A 19919-nucleotide genomic window follows, 5' to 3' on the forward strand; every position below is an offset into this window, starting at 1 on the left:
ATTCTCATAGAATCATGGAATCACCAAATGGTTTGGATTGGAAGGGACCTTAAAGCCCATTTCATTCCACCTATGGCTGGGACACCTTCCAGTAGACCAGGCTGCTCCAATCCCCATCCAGTGCCTTCTCCTGGCATGTTTCTCCTCAGGTGTTTCCAGGGCTTTCCCTGCCCCTGTTCCAGGCTTTGCCCCCAGCACAGAACATGGGGTGCAGCTGGATAGGGTTTCCCCTCCTTTCACACAGCTCTGCTCCCCCCTTGCCCACCAGCTGTGGGACTTCCTTCAAAAATGTCCATGGATACAAAACTGTATTCACAAGCACATAATTACCAAGCTGGGTATTTTCTCCTCTTAATTAGCAATGCTGTGGTGCTTTAATTGCTCGATTAAAGTTGCCCACAAGGAAGTTTTAAGGTACATTAAATCTGCTGATTGGTTCATCAGCATGAATTCCACCAACTGGAAAAAATTAACTGGCTTCCAGATTGCTAACCAGACTCTCCAGATCCATTTCCACCAGCTGTGTACCACAGGAGGCACGAGAGAGCTCAGCAGTCCTTCGTCTGTTCCCACCTATCCTTCATTTTGGGGGCTGGAGGGGAAAGGGTCCCATCAGTGGCAGTGTCCCTCTCCTTTGCCCAGAGGAAAAAGGCCATTTTCGTGCTGAAGCAGAGCTGGGTAAAATCTAACCCAGGGCCAGATCCTTGTTCAGCCACACACATCAGACCTGTGTTTGGTGGCTGTTCTCACTCAGGCTACAAACGCCCATCTTCATGTACAAATGGGCTGCTGGAGCAGGAATTAGGAATTGCTCAGTTCCTGCTCCCTCATCAGCATTTTCCATCTAAAGGGAACAGCCAAACTGAAGGTCCCAAGAATGGAGGGAAAGCAGCCAGAGCAACCAGAATACCCAGAGGATAAGATGCCTGTTTCCAAACTTCAGACAGAAATGTCTGAACAGCTCCTGAAAGCCCTGGATATTCAACAAAGAAGCTCTTTGAGAGTGGCATTTCTGCCAAAGGCTCATCCACCCACTCTGACAACAGGAAAGAGGGCCTGCCCTCTTTTCTACTTGATTATTAACAAAAACCCTTCCTGGGAGATTCTGTGCTCCTGGGGGTCCCCCATGGCTGGATGCTGGATGGGTTTGTGTCAACTCCCAGAGAGCAGAACCATGATCTATAGCCATGGCACTGCTGCTGATGCTGCAAACAAACTCCCTCTGCATGTACAACCTGTGAGCAGCTGAACAGATTTTAGCCCAACTTGAAGTTTTGCTCACTGATACCTGGTGAGAGACGCAGCCCAAGAAATAATCAGGACTTGGCTCAAAAAGGGGACCCTCATGCAAGGACCATGGAATTACATGGTCCAAGGACCAAGGTCTATCCACCAAGGACCACCACCAAAACCCAAGGTCTTGGTGGCTCAGGAGCCTGACAGCCCTCCCCAAAGAGGGTAGGAGGGATGTGGTTGAAGAGCCACTGCCCCCACCTGTCTGACCCTCCATGTCCACCTCTCCATCCATCCACACACAGGACAGGGTACCAATGCTCCAGCTCTCAGCCTTTGGGGAAGTGGATTATGTGCCCTTCCCTGCCCACAGAAGCACAACCAGGCTCCCCTTTCCCATCCCTCTAATTGCACTGACTTTATTGAAATGGGTATCTATGTGTCCTGCACAGCAGTTGCATATCAATAAGGTGAATTATGCCGATTGTCTCCTTATCTGATAAATTGCTGGGACAGATCCCTTTCCCTCCTGCTCTTGCTTATTCTGCTGTTTAGGCAGAACAGTTGCTATTTGCAGTGTGTAAGAGATGTTAATGTGTTCTGTGTGGACTGTTGCATTTCAAGGAGCAAAGAGCAGTCCGAGGCTGTGGGTTAGGGGGTGAGGGAAGAAAAGTCCTTCAGAACCTTGAAAACAGAGGGAAAAACAAGTGGGCCGTGCTGTGCCAGGAGGAGTTTTATCCTTGTGGTGGCTGTGGCACAAGATACTGTGGGGCTAAATGTTGGGAATGTTAGGAGCTGGCAGACCCCAGGATGTCATCAACAGATGTAGGAATTCCAGCTCAAATCCCATATCTGTCCAGTAAGGTACTGTAGCACATGTGCCCAGTCCCAGCTGGAGAAGGGGGTTCTCTGGAGAGGAATCTGGCCAAGGCATTAGGCACAGATTTAGGGACAAATGTCTGGTGTGTGGGGGTTGTGACACACTCAGTGCCAAGCCAGCTGGCATCCTCAGACAATCCTGATCCCAGTGACCCTGGGCTGAGATCTGGCCCCCTCAATCCTGTGGAAACTGCCCTTCACATCCTTATTGCAAACAGCAGGACATCAAAGCAAGGCAAAATGTGGATCCTGCTGGGATGAGTGCAGGAGTCAGAGACCCCAGCCACCATCCCCCTGCCCCAAAAAAGGGCAGTGAAGGATCCAACATGATAGATGACAGCAAAGCCCCATCCCTGCAAGGCCAGGCTGGACAGGGCTTGGAGCAACCTGGTCAAGTGGAAGATGTCCCTGCCCATGAGAGATGGTGGAATAGGATGAGCTTTAAGATCCCTTTCAACCCATACCAGTCTGGGATTCTACAACTCTGTAATGGGGATGAAAGGCAAAGAAGTTCCTAATGTTCCTATACATCTTTCGCCATGTCCCACCTCACCCCTTCCTCCCCAAGTCTGTGGCACTGCCTTACTTCTCCTCTGAAGGGCTGGGAACACCCCTGGCTATGGTCTGGTTTCCTGAACTGTCTTCCATCACTCTGGCAGGCCCTTAGGAAAATGAATGTTAAAGAGGAGAGGAAGAAACCTCCACTATTCAAATATCTTTAGCTTTGACAAATAAGGCGTCTGGCTGTGAAAGGCAGAAGGAAATTAATTTGGAATCAGATTTTAAACACTGCCATAGAGGCAAAGTATCTTCTCTAATTTCTCCCCCTCCACACCTCCTCTCCCCAAGCAAAAAATGAATTTCCCTGATATTTATAGAAAGATTATTAGGGCCACAAGGAGTGATTTATACCATCTCATCCCTGTGACCAAGAATGAAAAATTGCTGGGGCGACAGCCACTGGAATCCTGCTTTTATCCGCCTGACAATTAAAATGGCTAATTTCCAGCTCCAACAGATCTGCTGGGCTTATAAATCATCCCCAAAAGGCACTTTTCAGCCTGAAAAATGAACTCTGCCCCAATCAGGCACAAGATGAGACATTTGCATCTGTTTGCCTTCATGTGTAAATATATGTCGTGCTGCCCCACCAAAGGAGATGCAGGAAAGGAGGTGCTGCCCCTGTTCCTTCGATGTTGGGTCATCAAACTGTGCTGGAGCCAGAAAAATGGTACAGGGAAGGCAGGAGGGTGAGACAACACTGATGTCAGAGAAAGTCCAGTGACATTTCTGTCTGTTTCTGATGCCACAAGGCTTGGAGAGTTTTACCAGAGAGCATTGCTGGGTCTGAGCTGTCTGTGGAGCCACCTGGGGACACATGCTGGACCACACTTCCTCCTGTGCCATGCCTGTGGTAGGAGCAATCCCACCAGAAACAGACAGGAGGGCAGAGAAGGGGCGCTGCCATAGCTTCACTGCCAGGAGAGAGCAAACCTATCCAAGGAATCACATGAAAATGAGGCAGGCAGAGCCCAGCACCAATGCCACAGCCTTGCTCAGCCTCCTACCTTTGGGGTGGGGATGTCCTGGGGCAGAGTGTGCCGTACAGGACTGCTGGAGGGGAACAAGAGGAAGGGCTGTTTTGTCTGTCTGAGCCAACTTGCAGCTCCTTGTAGTGGTGGGGCTAGCACAGCCAACCAGGAGGCCCATGCCAGTGCCCTCTCCTGCAGTAGCACACACCTGGCCCCACATACATCTTGCACCCACTCTTTAACATGATGGAAGACCTTTTCTGAGTTATTAGATCTATCCCAGGACAACTTTCAAATCGACTGTCACAGACAGAAGGAGTTTGACATAAAAGCATTTATTCTGCCCATCCTTCCCACTCTGTAACTGGAGACCTGCAGGAGCCAACGTGGGTCCCAGCAGCCCCTGGATCCATTCCAGTGTGGTGTTGGACGTCCTGACCTTGAGCCAAGCCTCCCTAACTTGACGTTACCATGAAACTCAAACAAAGGCCCCGCACTCATATTTGTGCTGCTCCCCCTCAACACATCCCATGAAGAAACAGAGAGCAAACAAATCTGTGTGGAGGGCTCTCCCGGGGAGCCCGTGCTCTGTATGCACACATCCCTGTGCTGATGCTGGTCACCCCACTTCCTTATCACAGTTTGTTCAGTTGGCAGCTCAAAGCTGCCCAGTGGCACTGAGGGCCCCTGGGAAGGCTCCCCACACCCCTGCATGAGGGGCTCTGCAGCAGCCCTGGGAGGTGAGAGATGGAGGCAATGACCTTGTTCCATGAAAGCTCAGTGTTTTCCTTTTTGCTTTTCTCCCTTTTAAACCCATTCCAGCAGTGGGTGTTTTGGAGAGGCCAAGTAGTGCCTTGCTGGAGCACACCAGAGATCTCAGCAGCAGTCAGAGCTGCTGGGGGCACTGAGCTGGGATCTCTGGGCCAGTGATCCATGGTACAGAAAGATGGAACCAGAGCAGCCCCTGTCCTGATGCCAGCCAGTCCCCATCTCAAAGCCCTGCCCTGTGCACCAGGACCTGTCAGAGCCACAGGAACTCCCAGGGAGTTTGTCAGTCACACCAGCCACATATTTTGGAAGGATCAAGCCAGCCAGCAAAGGCATGGACAGCCCTGGGCCTCCACAGAGACTGGCTGTCCCAGTTTCTGTGAGCAGGCTTCTGTCTTCAGCCCTTCCCCAAAGAGGCAAGAGCCCCTTGCAGCCACCCCTTCCCTTGCAGGCACTGCAGGTACTCACCCATGCAGGAATCCCGCTGCTCTTCATAGCCAGCACTGCACACACACTTCCCGATGGGCACCAGCCACTCTCCCTCGGCACTGCAGTACATTTTGGGGGTGTCCCTCTCCTCGGAATGGCCCACGCACTCTCCCCGCACTTCCACCAAGGAGGACGAGTCTGCCCCGGTCACAGCCTCGGAGAAGGACGCCAAGTTCCTCACGGTGGCCGGGCACTTCTTGTAGTACACGCGCACCGAGACGATGGCAATGCAGGCCCCGATGTCCTGGAAGGCCAGGTAGAAGCCCCTCTTGCTCAGCGGCCCCACGCCCCGCACCTCCGTGTTCAGCTTCAGGCGCCGCACGCCCAGGTCCACGTTGGTGAAGCTCTCGTCTGCTGCGATCGTGTCGATCTTCAGGAACTGGCTCTCGCGGGTGCTGGTGCCCAGGTCCCGGTCAGACTCCATGTAGTAAAGGTTGAAGGTCTCCTTGCAGGTGCCCAGCACACCTGGCATGCTGTTACAGTCCCTCAGCGTGAATTTGATCTCTGCGTACACCCGCCGCGCCCCGTCCCGCTGCACCCAGTTGGTCCGGAGCCAGTTGTTCTGGTTGGGGGTCATGACGTTACAGACCTGGTAGGTGTGGATGGGGCTGAAAAACTCATCCATTTCATTGATCGAATCCCACTGCAGGATAGAGAAAACGGGTCATTCCAGATATTCCCAACTCCTGGGGGAGCAGGGAGCATGCAGGGATGTGTGCCATCTCTGCTCCTCTGTCTGGATGGGAGGTCACTGCTGCCACAGAGCAAAGGGAAATGAGGAGCACTCATTAGCTGCACTAATTTGGGTGGTCATTTCCAGCAGCAGCAGGAACCACCTGCCTTGTGCTCACCTGGATCTCCACTGGCTCATGCACTGCCCATGCACAAACCAAACTGGGTGCTTTCCATCTGGAGAAGGAGTTTCTGGGTGGATACCAGAGGGTGAAGGGGAAGCATGTACTGAGCACAGGACTGTCAGCAAGAAATGTGGACTCATGGGGGCTCAGAGGTCTCTTCTTCCCTGCAAGGTGGTGCCAGTGTGGCTCCTCAGTGTGAGCCCACAGTGCCCAACCCAGCTGAGAGGCTGGATCAGGGCTGGCTCTGGGAACCAGAATGTTCATGGCTTGACAGCTCAGGGGTGAAAATTCCATATACTTGTGGCTGCAGGGCAAACCTGGGGAAGAGATACTGGCAAAAGCAGGTTGCAGCAAGCAGGATTGCAATGGAAGGTGGTCTGGATGAGTTCGGAGGGACAGGGCGTCACACAAGGGAGGGAGCTAAATGGGTTTAAGTGATAGGAAGTGAGAAGAAGTAGTGATATTTTGGATATGAGTTCCATGGGTGAGGAACAAGTAGAACTTAGCTGTTGGGAGCTACATGACGCTTCTGGGGGCTCAGTCTTGCCTGGCATCTCCCTCTCCACTCTCACCAAATGCCTCACCAGGACACACAGACTTTTGCTGCACTGGGGGCTTCTCACCACCTCTTTAGCTCACATTTCTGCTCAAACCAGGTACTCCAATCATACCCCCATGGACGGATGTGGGACCCCTGAATTCTTAGGAGAGAAAGGGAGGAGAAAGAGGAGCAGAGAGAACTTCAAACCATCTGGCTTTTCCCCAAACATAGAAACAGGCTTTGAAGTCCCACCCCCTATGCCCAATCCAGCTGTAAGTGACAGGCCTCAGATGCAATGCTGCAGAAACTGGGGAAGGCTCTGGCACTCCTGCTCCTTTGCCTTCCAAATGATCACCACCTTTCTACCCCCAGCCTCAGCATCCTCCTCCAGCACCTTCCTGGGGTCCTGGCTCTGCCTGGAAGCTGGCAGGGAGCAGCCCCCATCTCGGCACCCGTGTGTACCCAGCTATCCCAGGTAAATCAGGGATTTACCTGGGGGAGCCAGGTAAATCCCCAGCCATGCTGCACAGAGCAGGAAAACAAATCTTTTAGGCAGCATTTTAAGTACTTTAAAATAAACCTCTAGGCTTGCTCTGACAGGGCAAAAATGGTGTTTTCTTATGCAAGTGGTGACTTTGTTTCATTAGACACAAACCAGCAGTCCCAAGAGAAGGATGCTCTGCTCAAAGGAGGTGAGCCTGCAGCCTTCACCCCGGTGATGTGGGAGCTGACAAGGATGCAGATCCCTGGGACCTGCACCTGCCAGCCTTGCTGAGTGGCTGCCAGCAGTGCAGGGAGAGGGCTAGGAGAGGGCAGCACGCCTCCAGAACATAAGAGATACAGGAAAGAGGTCTCAGTGATACCTGTAAAACAGTCACTCCCTTCTCCCCTCTCAGATGGGAATGTCCTTCCTTGTTTGACCTCCCTGACCTGCTACTTCTGGGGACGTGTTATCATGTCTTCTGCTCATGTGAGGGTGATCAAACACTCACTCCAGTCATGTACCTCTTCAGTTTTCTCCAGCATCTCCAGTTTTCTCCTGCATTTAGGAGAAAACTCTGCTTCTCTGTCCTAAAGAGATTAAAGCAACCTGGAAAAGGCAGCAGCTCCAGGTGCAAACTACAATGGAAGCTCATTTTAAGGGGAATATGCTGGCAAAGGGGGTCAAAATCAAACCATTCCCAGGGAAGAAATATGTTTTGTGATGCATTTAAAAAAATTGTGTTCTGAATTCCCAGAAATGCCCAGGTTTGTCCTGGGATCACTGGGAACATGCCCTGCACTCCAGTACTCAGGTGGACAACATGGAAAGGGGCCAGGCTACAGGTCTGCTTGGCCAGAGGGATGAGGGCAGCAGCCCTCAGCGTCCCAAGCCCAGGGACGAGCCTGTCAAAGGTGCTGTGACACCCAGGAGCCTGCCCTGCTGCTTGGCCGGGGGGCACAGGGGTACTGGCAGTGTGTGCCAGCCACTGGCAGTGCTGCAGAGCAGAGCAGTCCCCAGTCCCACACCCACTGGCGCTCAGGCTGCTGCGGTGCTTCCGAGGGGGTGGAAGCTGCTGTCGAAATTAATTGAGCACAAATTAACACAACATCTGTTTCCTGTCTTTTCCCTGCTGAGTTTCCCAGGGAAAGGGAAGCAGAGCTGTGCACGGAAGGAGCCACACAGTGTGAGGGCAGAGCTGTGGGGGTGAGCAGGGATGTCCCCACAATGCACAGCCATCTCCCCTCGGCACTGCCTGGGCTGGCAGGGCTCTCTACGGGGGTCGGGCAAGGGAAAGATGAGGTGATTGTGAGCACCAAAATGCTTTGGATCCAGGTCATCTGGTTGGTTTTGGTCTCCAGACATTCTCTCCTAAATCTGGCAGAGGAGATGGAGCTTACTACTGCCACGTCCCCACATGGCAGTCCCCATGTGGCAGTCCCAGAGCTGGCAGCATCCTCCCTGTTGACAGAGCAGGAGATAAATGCCCATCTCTAAGTACCAGCAACAGTCAGTATCAGCCACACGTCCACCCTCTGAGGTGAATTTGGAGAGTTTGCATATGCACCATCACTCTTTCAAACTTAGTGCTGTTTTGCCCAGCAGCTGCACTGTCAGTTCTGTCCCACAGTCCCTTGGGATCCCAGTCTGAGACCAGCCCAAAATGCCACACTTGGCCTGCAGGGAAAGTGCACTAAGAATGGGGCAGGCAGGCTACCTGAGCTCATGGCTCACATGCCACAGATTCATCTTCCCAGCGTGTCACAGGTCAACCAAGGTCCCATAGGCCCTGCCAGGTCCCAGGAGTTACAGGGCCTTTGGGATCACAGAATCCAAGAAATTATTTGGATTGGAAGTGACCATCTTGTTCCAACCCCCTGCCATGGGCAGGGACACCTTCCACCATCCCAGGCTGCTCCAAGCCCTGCCCAGCCTGGCATTGGACACTTCCAGGGATGGGCCAGCCTGGGCACCCTGTGCTAGGGCCTGACCACCCTCACAGGGAAGAATTTTTTCCCAATATCCAATCCAAACGTACCCTCCCTCAGCTTAAAGCCACTATCCCTTATTCTATCACTGCTTAACCTTGCAAGAAGTCCCTCTCCAACCTTCCTGTAGGCCCTTTTAGGTACCAGAAGGGAGATGAAAGGACCTGCTTCAGGAATCCCCATGACTGGAGGGGTTTTTCTGTTTCACCTTAGTTCCAGGCTCTGTGGGCAGGAGGGGACCTCTGTGACACTGGGTACCACTGGTTCAGGAATGCAGGCAGCTTGCATGCCTCAGGCACTGCTGGCTCTCAGTTCATGGGCTGAGGTGGTTTTCTGAACCAAAGATCAGCTGGGCCCCAGCAGTGTGATAAGATCCCCCAGCGAGATGGAAATGAGGACATCATAATTAACGTGGTGAGCGCACGCGCTGGGGAGGATGTGATTGCATCTGCATTCAGGAGTTTGCCTAATAGTTTAAATTAAAGTCAACACCAGTTATAAAATATTTGCCAGATTATGAAAGGCAAGAGATGCAAACACCAGATATCTGGGCAGCTGAGTAAGGTCTTATAAGTCTCCCAGGGCCTGTGTGGCACAGCAGAGGAGAAGGAGGAGGAGCAGAGGAGAGACTGTGTCCCCTTGGCAGCAGCTCAGCCTCCCTCCATCCTTAGAGTGCAAAGGAACGAGTGTCCCCAGCCCTGGGACAGCTTCCAGGAGGGATGCCAGGTCTGCCTGGCATAGAAAGGCTTTTGTGGCCACTGAGACATCCAGCGCTTTCCTTCCCAGCACGCCATGGCACCTTCTCACACCATTGTCACTGGGAGAGGAAAAAAAGAGAAGGCTGTTATTGAAGCTATAAATCATTAGATGGGAGGACTTAATGGAGATAATCCCCATGAAATCAGTCACTGCTGTGCCTAAGGAGGGATTTTTCAGGCAGTTAACTACCCTGAGCTTCACTGCAGGTGATTAACTACTGGTAGTGACCAGCATCTGGGGAATTAGCAATAACCCAGGATTTACTGAACAAGCACTGGGAGATGAGCTTTTATCTCAATTACCAGTCTAAATCTTTATTTTCCAATGTTCCTTTCCTACACTTTTTTTTCTTTCCTCAAAGAAAATTAATTTCACCACAGCTTGAGCTGTAACTTGCTGGTACTTCTGGACCCAGGTAGAGGCTCCAGCTTGGAAGAGAAACCCAAGAAATACAACAGGGACATCAAAGTGAAGGAGAGCAGAGACATGGCCTAGGCACGTGGGAGAGCCCCAATATCTCTTGGTGGTCTGAGAAGAAGAGATGAACCTGAAGGGGGCTGGAATAGCAAGGACACAGCACAGCTCACACTGGGGATGGGATTTTACAGAGTGAGCTTGGGGCAAAGGGAGACCCTGCTTCATGACAGATGAGGCTCATCCCAGCCATGAACTGGCTGTTGGCTGCAGGATCAGACCCAGGTAAAAAACGTCCCCTGGTGTGTAGGGACAGCTCTGCAAATATCTCAGTCCCAGGGCTGAAATCCCCATTCTTAATGCACAAATACTGCTGGGAGACCATCCTGTGGCCATGTCTGTGCTTTCAGCTGAGGATTTCAGCAGATCTGGTGCCTTTCTGACAATGTTCTCTCTGGGTACTGTAGGATGAAGGAGGAACACCCTTGTGCCCAGGGGCTTCAGGATACATCCCTTTCTGAGGAGCAAAGGGGCAGGGATAGGGAGATCCAAAGCCCTCTGAAGTTCTTTCCTGATTCCCATCAGCAAAGCCAACATGGAGCATGCCAGGTGGGATTGCTGGGGATTGTACAGGGCCAGGAGTTGGACTTGATGACCCTGCTGTGGCCCCTTCCAGCTCAGGACAGTCCATGACTCTGTGACAGATGACGGGGCAGCTGCCTGGGTGGCAATGCCCAGCGGCTCTCTGGGCTGACCCCAGCCCCTGCTGCAAGAGGGAAACTGTGGGGCCACCACAGAAGGTGCTGGTGGGGGTGGATGGGGAGGTCATGGGCAGCATGGGGGGCCTTCCTCCAGCACTCAAGGTGCTCCCATTCTAATTACCTTTTGCAAGGCATCATTCAAGCTCCTTAGATGCCCTGTGTCTGAACAAAATAATTTCCTGTTTGACTTTGTAAATCAAAGTAGACGATACAATAATTATTAATAATATGTTGACTTATCTCATCAGTGTTTTAATTAGTCAGTAGAAAGGCAATTTGCAAAGGGGCCGATCAGCTCCCTCTGATCCAGCAGGTCACGTGCCCAGCAAGGAGAAGGGAGAGAAGGGCACTGGGGCACTGGGGCGTTTTGCTGGGCAGAACTGGGATACAGGAGGCATGGCAAGGGAAGGGGTTGACCACACTGATAAGAGTTTAATTTTCAATGCAAAGGGAATTGTTCTGGGAAAGGAGCGAGCTGCAAAGCTCCTGGGAGCCCTTTGAAGTTATAATTGAGAGGAACCGCAGCCTGCGGGACAGGGATGCTCCCGGTGACCCTTCTGCTTCCTGCACGTGTCTCTGGGGTGGAGGTGAGGGGGGGGATGCAATTAAACCCCTGAGCAGCAATTACAGCCAATTACCCCTCAGTTAATTGTCTGTCAAGAGAAAATGTCAAAACAGGCCAGGCATGGCTCCCTGATGGCCTGACATTCCCCAGGGCCCACGGCACTGCTGACCCTCACTGTGCCCATTGCTCCCAGCTCCTGTTCCTCTGCTCTTGCTGGCCCTGGCAAAGCCAGAGAGGGAAGTAACCTTCCAGAGAGGCAAGTTCACCTTGCCCACAGGTGTGATGAAGTGGCACCCGTCCAGTTTTGCCTTGGCTGTGCAGGTAGCTCTGGGATCTCCCAGTCAGAGGATGAAGCCTCTGAAGCTGCTGCCTTTCCTCTGGATCCCCAGGTGTGACAGGACCTGCAAGTGCCACAGGGCGAGCCATAGGGCACTAGACAGTGAACTAGCAGACACAAGTCCTCTTCAGAAGCTCCTCAGGCTGGGGACCAAGGCTCTGTGCTGCTTAGTGCCATGAAAAGACCCAGGCAGAGCTACCCACCTCCTACTGTCTGTCACCCATGTGGTGGCCCTGGGGGGAATGGAGATCTGGGTAAAGCAAAACAAACATGACTTCGGCCAGCAGTGCTGGACCCTTGGCAGGAGGATGCTGTCTGTGTCTGCCCACGGATGGAGCTGACAGGCTGTGGGGAAATCCTGCACTCTGGCCCAGGCAGGACAGCTGGGAGGTAGCAGGAATGAGGGGCCACTGCCACCAATCTTTCAGCTAGAGTATCTAAATTAAGGAAATGGCAGCAAAAATAAACGACCTCCATGAAAATCTGGCTTCACAGTACAATGCCTCTATACAACCCCAGCCCAAAGCTACAGCATGGGGCAGGGGCAGGGACAGCCCCAGGGACACCCAAAGCACTGGGCACAGATGGTGACCAGCAAAGGGAGTTCCTTTCTTAGTGCAGGGATCACACCAGATCTCTCCCACCTAAGCCTGAACTGCACTGTGGAGGCTGCTTGAGAGGCATCTGCTCAGAGCCAAAGCATTGGCACTGCCAGCGAGGATTCTACCCCAGCCTCCCTGAGACACCAGCACCCTAATGCAGCTCCTGGTGACAGCAAACAGATCCCAGAGCAAATTTCCTACTCAGAAAGGGCCTGGAGGTGAAGGACCAGCAGGGAGGGAAAGGAGTGAGATGTACTTTCCAGATTAGTGATGCAATGGCCCATGGAGGATGAACCATGGTCCAGACCAGTGTTCAGAGGAGCCATTAAAACGTCCAGCTGGAAAAATATATGAAAAGTTGAGGGTATTCAAGACAGTTTCCACACAGGTATGTGGTCATCCTGTTGGTAATAGGGCCAAAATTTGGGCAAAAGCACAGGGTAAGTGCACAGTGGAGTTACCCCACGCCTGACTAAGGTCGTGTAGGACTCAGCAGCATGGCCAAGAAGTGGCTCTGATGTTGGGTGGTATACAACATTTAATGTTGTGAGCCTTTTTGGTTTTCTTTTACTTTTTTGGCATCCAGTATTATAATTTTGTTTTATTCTTTGTTATATTTATTTACTCTTTTTAAAATTTACTTACTCTTTAATTTATTATATATTATTTAATTTATTATATATATTATTCATTCTATTATTATTTATTGTTAATAAACATCACCAATAAGATGGAGAACTCAGATGTACTAGTGTTCAAGGGCTGCTGGTGAAGGACTGCTGGGCATCTGCTGTAGAGAGCCCTGAGACTCAGCCCCAGCCCCTGTGGTCACCTTGCAGTCACAGCTGACAGTCCAAATGGGGTGGGGCTCTGGATTCATCCCTGGATTTGTCAATGTCCAGTACAGGATACTCCACCTTAGCTGGCCAAGGAAGTCCCTGGTGTGCTGAGAATGAGGCTCCTGTAGGCTCAATCCTTTTGTCTGCTTTGGGAGTGCAAGGACCAGCCCAGCACAGCCTGCCCAGGTGGATTCATCCTCACCCAAGTCACCTCAGTGATGCAATGGATTCCACCTGCACCCCTGACAGGGACCAAGGGCCTGGGCACAGGGACACCCAGAAGGATAACCTTGGGCAGTCTGCAAGCAGCAGGTGGTCTGACTGTGGGGAGGAATTGCCTGGGGAGGGGTTAAGGACAGATGTGAACAATGGAAAACAGCCCTGTCTCCCTGAAAATCCCAAAAACATTCTCCCTTGCAGGAGAGCAGAGGAAGCCCTGAATGTGTGTCAGGCTCCTCCAGGATGCCACAATCTGGCAGCAGGGCTGGGATGAGATGACAGCTGATTAGTGACAGGACAGCAGTGACAGCCAAGGGCAGCCATGAGGAGGACAACATCTGCCTCACCCAGGCAGAGGCAGAGGAAGGTCCCTGGCTGCAGACCAGAGGCAGGCAAACCCTCGGAGCGATCGCTTTTAACAGGGGCGCGTTAACAGCATCACCACAGGACCTGGAGGATTTACCATCACCAGCAATTTTGCAGCCAAGGATGTTTTTTCCTCAAAGCTGGGCTGCTTTGAGAGCTGAATGAATTGACAGGTCTGAAGGCCCGTATTTATGCAGGAGATCACATCACATTAGTTCCACAGTCCCCTCTGACCTTGTACCTCTCAATCTCTTACATTCCCAGGATACTCATCATTGCAACAACTAACTGCTAAAATTAGACTTGAGTTAACAGTTTAATATATTTACATGTATGATAAAGTCTGATAGAAATCTGATCATTGGTATTATTATGAATTCACTGTTCTGATCACTCCTGCTCAAGCAGTGCAGGGACTGAAAGTCGCAAGCAACAGATCAATGAAAATTATTAGAGACCTGGGAAGATTTCTGTGGGAGGTGGAATTGAAAAGATTAGGACCATTTAGTTCAGAGAGAGGATAAAAAGAATGGACATGAAAAATCAACACAGCAGCAACAGCCAGGTAGGCACCCCAATTTTGCACGTTTTGTGCCTGCAGAAAGCCCCACTGTGCCTTGCAGTTGGTCCTGTGGGTATTTATGGGATTGTTTCTGTTCACTAAATGAATGAGCAAAATCCTTCCAGCCAGGTCACCCTGACATCTGAAACTTACTATTTCCAGAAAGCTACTGTGTCAGGAAAACCTGGGCATGGAAATGCAAGTGAAGGGAGAGTGTGGAAAGGATCCAGCTGGTGGAGATGGCAGGCTCACGTGGGGGTCACCATGCCACCATCCCTCCTGGACATGCCACAGGGCTGTGAGTCTGCACTCCCATTCCTGTAAGATGCAATCCACAGGGGAGGCTCCCCTGCCCCTCGTTCCCAGTGCTCACAGAAATTCCTTGGATTCCAGGTGGTTGGGAGCTTCCTGGTCATTTGGGGCTGTTCCCCCTGATGCTCACCCAGTGCAGTGAGGAATGAGACACTTCTCAGCATGGCCCAGCTCTTGAGTCCCTTCAGAGTTCAGGACCTGGTGACAGCCTGGTCCTTACCAGGGGACATGGAGGGTTAAATGCCATTTTCAAAACAGCTGTATCCCTCTGCCAGTCTATCAGGCTGGCATTTTCCCAACAGACATGGTCTGTTTGCCTCATCAGCACTGACTTGGGGCTGAGATGTCCATTCCCTACTCATGCCCTGACCCCTGACCCGGTGACCCATGGTGACCCATCCCACTGGGGTCCCCCTCTGCCAACAGTCACCTCATACTTACCCCATGTGAGGGATAAGTCATCCAGCCCCAGTCTCCCAGGATTGTTGACGTGTCTAGCAAGTTCACTGGAAAACACAGGAGCAAAAGCTGTGTTAGAAAGCTTTGTCCCCATCCCTAAGGAACAGAGTCACCATGAAGAAGCCCTCTTCACTTGCCATTTCCTTGAAAATGCCCCCCATCCATCAATCTTTCTTCAGAGACTGCCTGGCTGGATATGAGGCAGGTATGGAGTTTGGGGATGGCAATAAGGGATGCTCCCCAGAGCTGGTGGTTCAGGATAGAGTTGAGTCCTGGCCCCAGCACTGAGAGCAGTGTGACCTTTGAGGGGGGAGGAAGCTGCAAAGAGCAGGTTGGAGGGAATGCAAAGCAAGGAAGGTTGTGGAAACAAATTCCCAGCATCAGGTTGTCCACCAGTCCCACCGTGGGCCAAGACTGATGCAACTGGAGCATCATTTCTCAGCTGGACACTTCTCTTCTGGAAGCCCTTTAGGCTCAGCTCCCTCTCAGCATCACTGGTTTGAAGTCTGCACTCCAGCAGCTGCTGTAATTGCACGCTGCAGTGCCCAGCTCCAGCACAAAGAGACTCCCCATGGTCCTGGCTGACACCCCACTGGAGAAGTCCATCAAAGCCAACCCCTCCAAATCCCTGCCATCACCAGGAGCCCAACTTAAAGAGGAGACAGAGGCAAACTGCAGGAAGAGGGGAGCAGATTGCGTGGTAGGAGAGGTGAGGATGCCTTCCAAGGTGCTCAGAAGCTTCCTGTGGAAACCTGTGCAGTGGCAGCAGTGGAGGAAAGCAGGATGCCATGGAACTGCTGCCTCTGAGCCATCTGAGCCCCACGCTCAGATCCCACAGCATCAAGCAGAGGAGAGCCTTGCCTTGCCTGATAAGCTTGAGTTGCTCAGCACCTGGGGAAGGAGCCCCAGCCCCAGCTCCATGGTGCAGACCCAGAGGGATGGAGGCTTGGGGGAGGCTGCCAGCAAGGTGCCTTGACCCTTGGTGCAGTGGGCACCAGGACCCTGATGCCTCAACACCCCCCCCAAGAGCACCAGACTCCCACAGGGACCCCCAGTGTCTCCAGCTTTCCCCATTCCCTTTATTCTGAAGCCACCCAGTGAGGTCAATGCCGCAGGAAGCTTCATCCTTGCTGGCTGCCTTTCCTCACCCTTGAGGAGCACCAAACTGGACCTGGAAACACCTTGTGACAGCATCCCTCTGCAGCAACAGGGCTGGGCTGGTCCCTGGGCTCAGGAGGGATGGTGGTCTTGTTGCCAGGACCAGCTTGTCACAGCAGGGACAGGGCATATCAGGACAGTGGCTCCAGTCCCTGCAGAGCCTGGGCTCAGCATGAGGCTGCTCTCTGTAGCCTGAGGAACGGGTGCCACTTTCATTTACTATTACCAGGCAGGGAAGGAGAGGGGAGGAGAGAGGAGCAGAGACGTGAGCTGGCTGTGAAACACCCAGACGTCATGCTCCTGACAGAGCAGATTAGGAGCTTTTGAGGCATTTATTAATGTTAGCAGAACAATTTGAAAGAATTTCCAGGATTTCTTGTGTGGTTCCATTGGCCCAACAGCAGGCCAAGCCCCTTCACTCCCTGTGCAGCACTGCTCCCACTGCTAAAGAGGCCCCTTGCCCTCAGCACAGAGTAATTACCTCAGAGATCTCAAATCCATTTTTATTTGTTATTGTTAATCTGAAGATTTTCTGCCTATTTTCCCTGGGTAATTCACCCAGCAGGAGCCCAGGCTTGGGAGGTTCCCTGTTGGCAGTGCAGGACCACAGTCCTGGTGACCCTCAGCAGGCAGGTTGCAGGGAGGAGACAGCTTTTGCAGACCCTCTCTCCCCCCCACCGTGGTCTCTGCACCCTCTTTCCCACGGTGGGATGCTCAGCAATGGATGTGGCTGCCTCCCACTGCTCTGCAAGCAGGATGAGGAGCCTGCATGAACTGGGGTCCAGCGGGATCATCGCATTATGAGGAACAATGCTGAGAGCATATAGTGGGGTGTACCCCAGACTTGTCTGCCAACAGTGTGTGGGACCTGGAGCCAGCTTGCTACACCCCATCCCACCACCCTGACCATGTGGTCATCACCCAGTCTCACAAAGATGTTGTCATGACCTGAGGAGTCTTCTCCTTTCAGTTGCTTTGGTTCCCAGACAACCTATGTCAGTTTGCATCCCACCCATTGTCAGATTCCCCTTTGCAGGAAGAGGGATAAGTTTCTTCTACTCCCTCACTTCAGCCAAGTGCACAGAGCCCTGCATTTTAAGCCCACACAGCAAACTGCACAAACACAAAGGCACTGTGTGTCCTAGAGCTCCTGTTAACTCATGAATAGCACACCCCCTGTGGATACCAGTGTCCATCCAGCAGCACTGTGACATGCTCCTATATGGGGACACCAACGCTCTCCCAAAACCCAGCTGGTTACAGCCCAGGTTACGGCCCAGCTCAAGGGAAGCCGCCACCCCTGCTGTGGCCAGTGCCTGCTCAGCCCTGTGCAGTGAGCTCCTGGCCGCGCTGCCTCTCGGGGGTGATGCTCAGCGCCCGCCTTCGAAGCCGCAGAGTGAGCAAGACCACCACAAAGGACCCCTTTCAGCTCAAACATTTTTTCAGAAAATGTGCTGGTTTGGGAGACCTCTCTCCTACAGCTGGGCAATTCTCTTTGATGCTATGGACTGTCTGCACGTATCAGTCTCAAACCGTGAGCTCCATTTTGTTTTCCTCAGCACCATTTTGTCATTTCCCTATTCTGTGCCTTGGCCTTGCCTCGGCATATTGAGCCAAAACACCAGGAGGTGTCAGGGGAAATTCTCGCCCTGGTGGAAAAGCTGTCAAGTCTGATTGCCCATTCAAATGTAAGCACCTAGGAGAGAGCAGGTCGTTTCCCAGCACAACTGGGGTCTGCAGACAGAGCCTCACGTAGGGCAGACCCTCATGCTGCATAAAGTTGCATCGTGCAATGGTGCATGAGTAGTGGACATTGCAGCCTCATAGATACAGACTAGGCAGGAGTCAAAGTGTGCAAGTCAGTATATGATGTATGTATATATTGTATTTATACCTATATCTCTACTGTTGGATCTATATCTGTATCCATTTCCATACCCATATCAACCAAATTCTATATCCTGCTTGGGATAAGTGAGGGACCTGAGACTGGGACTAGTATCCAGAGGATTTGAGTTTTACTTGGGACCATATATCTCGTGCCATATATCTGTATCTATATCTATTTCTATCTGTATCTGTATCTGTATCTATATCTATATCTGTATCTATAACATACGTATATCTCTATATTATCTATATATTTATATCCATATCTATATTTATATCTGTATCATATATATCTATATCATGTATAAAGAGTGAGTGCTTATATACCCTTCCCAACACTTTCACTGCTGGCCACAGCTCCTGCAGGGATGTATTGCATCCCTACAAACAGATGTGGGAGCACATCGGAATCTCACATCCAAGCATCCTGGGCTCAGGAATGGGCTTGTGGTATCTAGGGGAGCTTGTGCATCCTCAGCCCACCCCTGTGTTCATGGTGGGGTGGTAGAACAAGTCTGTTGTGACACATAGTGGATGTGTGACACACACAGTGGATGTGCTGAGTCCCAGCCTCTGGAAAAACAGTGGGGGACCAAAGAGGGCTCTGAGCACCCTCACTAATTGTTAACCCACTGTGGTCCTCCCTCTAATTACTCCACCATCTCCCTCTTAGGCAGGGGCTTTGTAGCGCAGGCGTAGGGAGGAAGGGTCACTGGGAGCAGCCCTGTTCCCTTGGGCTTCAGTTCCTCTCCATCACAACTTCAAAGGCCTCCCAAGATTCACAGCAAGGCTCCCCCCCCCCCCCCATGCAACAATGCCTTTTGCATCGATAATTAAACTCTTACCAGCACAGCTTGGCTGCTCCCCACTACCCAAAGACCAGCAGGCTCAGCTCCACAACTCCAAGCAGGTCTGCACAGCCCATAGCAGCCCCACAGCCCCAGCCCCTCTTCATGGGGGAATGACACAGGGAGGGTTATCCGCATGGGAAGAGAGGCAGCAAAAGGCTTCCTGAGAGGAGGGGAACAACAGCCAGTGGCAATCATTTCTTGTAATCTGCGGCAAAACTTGGAAGAGGCAGGTGGGGCCAGGGTGGGTCAGCTGTTTGTGTCCCGCCATTTAATGCAGAGGCCAGCTGAATAGGCAGCTGTGACCTTTCCAAATCAGGAGGCAAAGCTGAGACACAAAGTCAAGTCTTACTGGCCTTGGAATATGGCAAGAGGACAGGATGGGAAGCTTGCTTTCAGCCTCCTGATCCCTGGGACAGTATTTATCTTTAAGGAATGAAAAATAGCCATTTATTCCCCAAGACATGAGGCCAACGGGCAGGGCTCAGAGGGAGGAGCAGCCTACCTGGAGGGCAGGTCAGCTCCCCCCTTTCGGGAGCTGTGTGCAGGGATGTTCCCCACAGATCCAGGTCAGCAGTGGGTTGCTGCTCTGCCAGACCAGCAGCCAGATTCAGGCAGGATTTTTCCTGCAGCTGCTCATCCACAAGGCTGTACATAGTAAGGACACAGTGGGGATGGGGCTACACTCGGCACCCACCGGCCTCGGCTGCCCAGAGAAGGAGTTTAGAAAAGCATTGCGGGTAGATCCAGGAAATATGAAATCTGGCAGGAATTTTGGATTTCCACACTTCTGGAAATGCCAGAATCAAGCTAGAAAACAAAACAAAACAAAACAAAAAAAAGGAAAAGAAAAAAAAAACAGAGAAGAAAAATACCAAACAAACCAAAGGAAAAAACAAAACAAAACAAAACAAAAAAAAAACACCAAAAACCAACCCACCAAGCTAAAAAGAAATATTTTCAAATGAAAGCAGTACTGCTTTTTGGCTGTGCCCTAATTCCCATTTCAGGATTTCTTCTCAGACCTCCAGATTTTTGCTGTGAACTTTCTGCATTTAAT

The 19919-nt window shown here is 51.8% G+C and overlaps 1 protein-coding gene across 1 annotated transcript in view; it reads right to left on the reverse strand.

The window, feature by feature from the left end:
* EPHA8 (EPH receptor A8) overlaps positions 1-19919 on the reverse strand; it is a 54322-nt gene that overhangs the window by 26797 nt on the left and 7606 nt on the right. The window contains exons 2-3 of the mRNA XM_036396378.1: positions 14946-15010; positions 4881-5544 (exon numbers count right to left, since the gene is read on the reverse strand). Of these exons, the coding sequence (XP_036252271.1) occupies positions 4881-5544; positions 14946-15010 (729 nt within the window). The remainder of the gene's footprint in view (positions 1-4880; positions 5545-14945; positions 15011-19919) is intronic.

This window comes from Molothrus ater, chromosome 23 (assembly GCF_012460135.2).
Source record: "Molothrus ater isolate BHLD 08-10-18 breed brown headed cowbird chromosome 23, BPBGC_Mater_1.1, whole genome shotgun sequence".
Taxonomy (NCBI): domain Eukaryota; kingdom Metazoa; phylum Chordata; class Aves; order Passeriformes; family Icteridae; genus Molothrus; species Molothrus ater.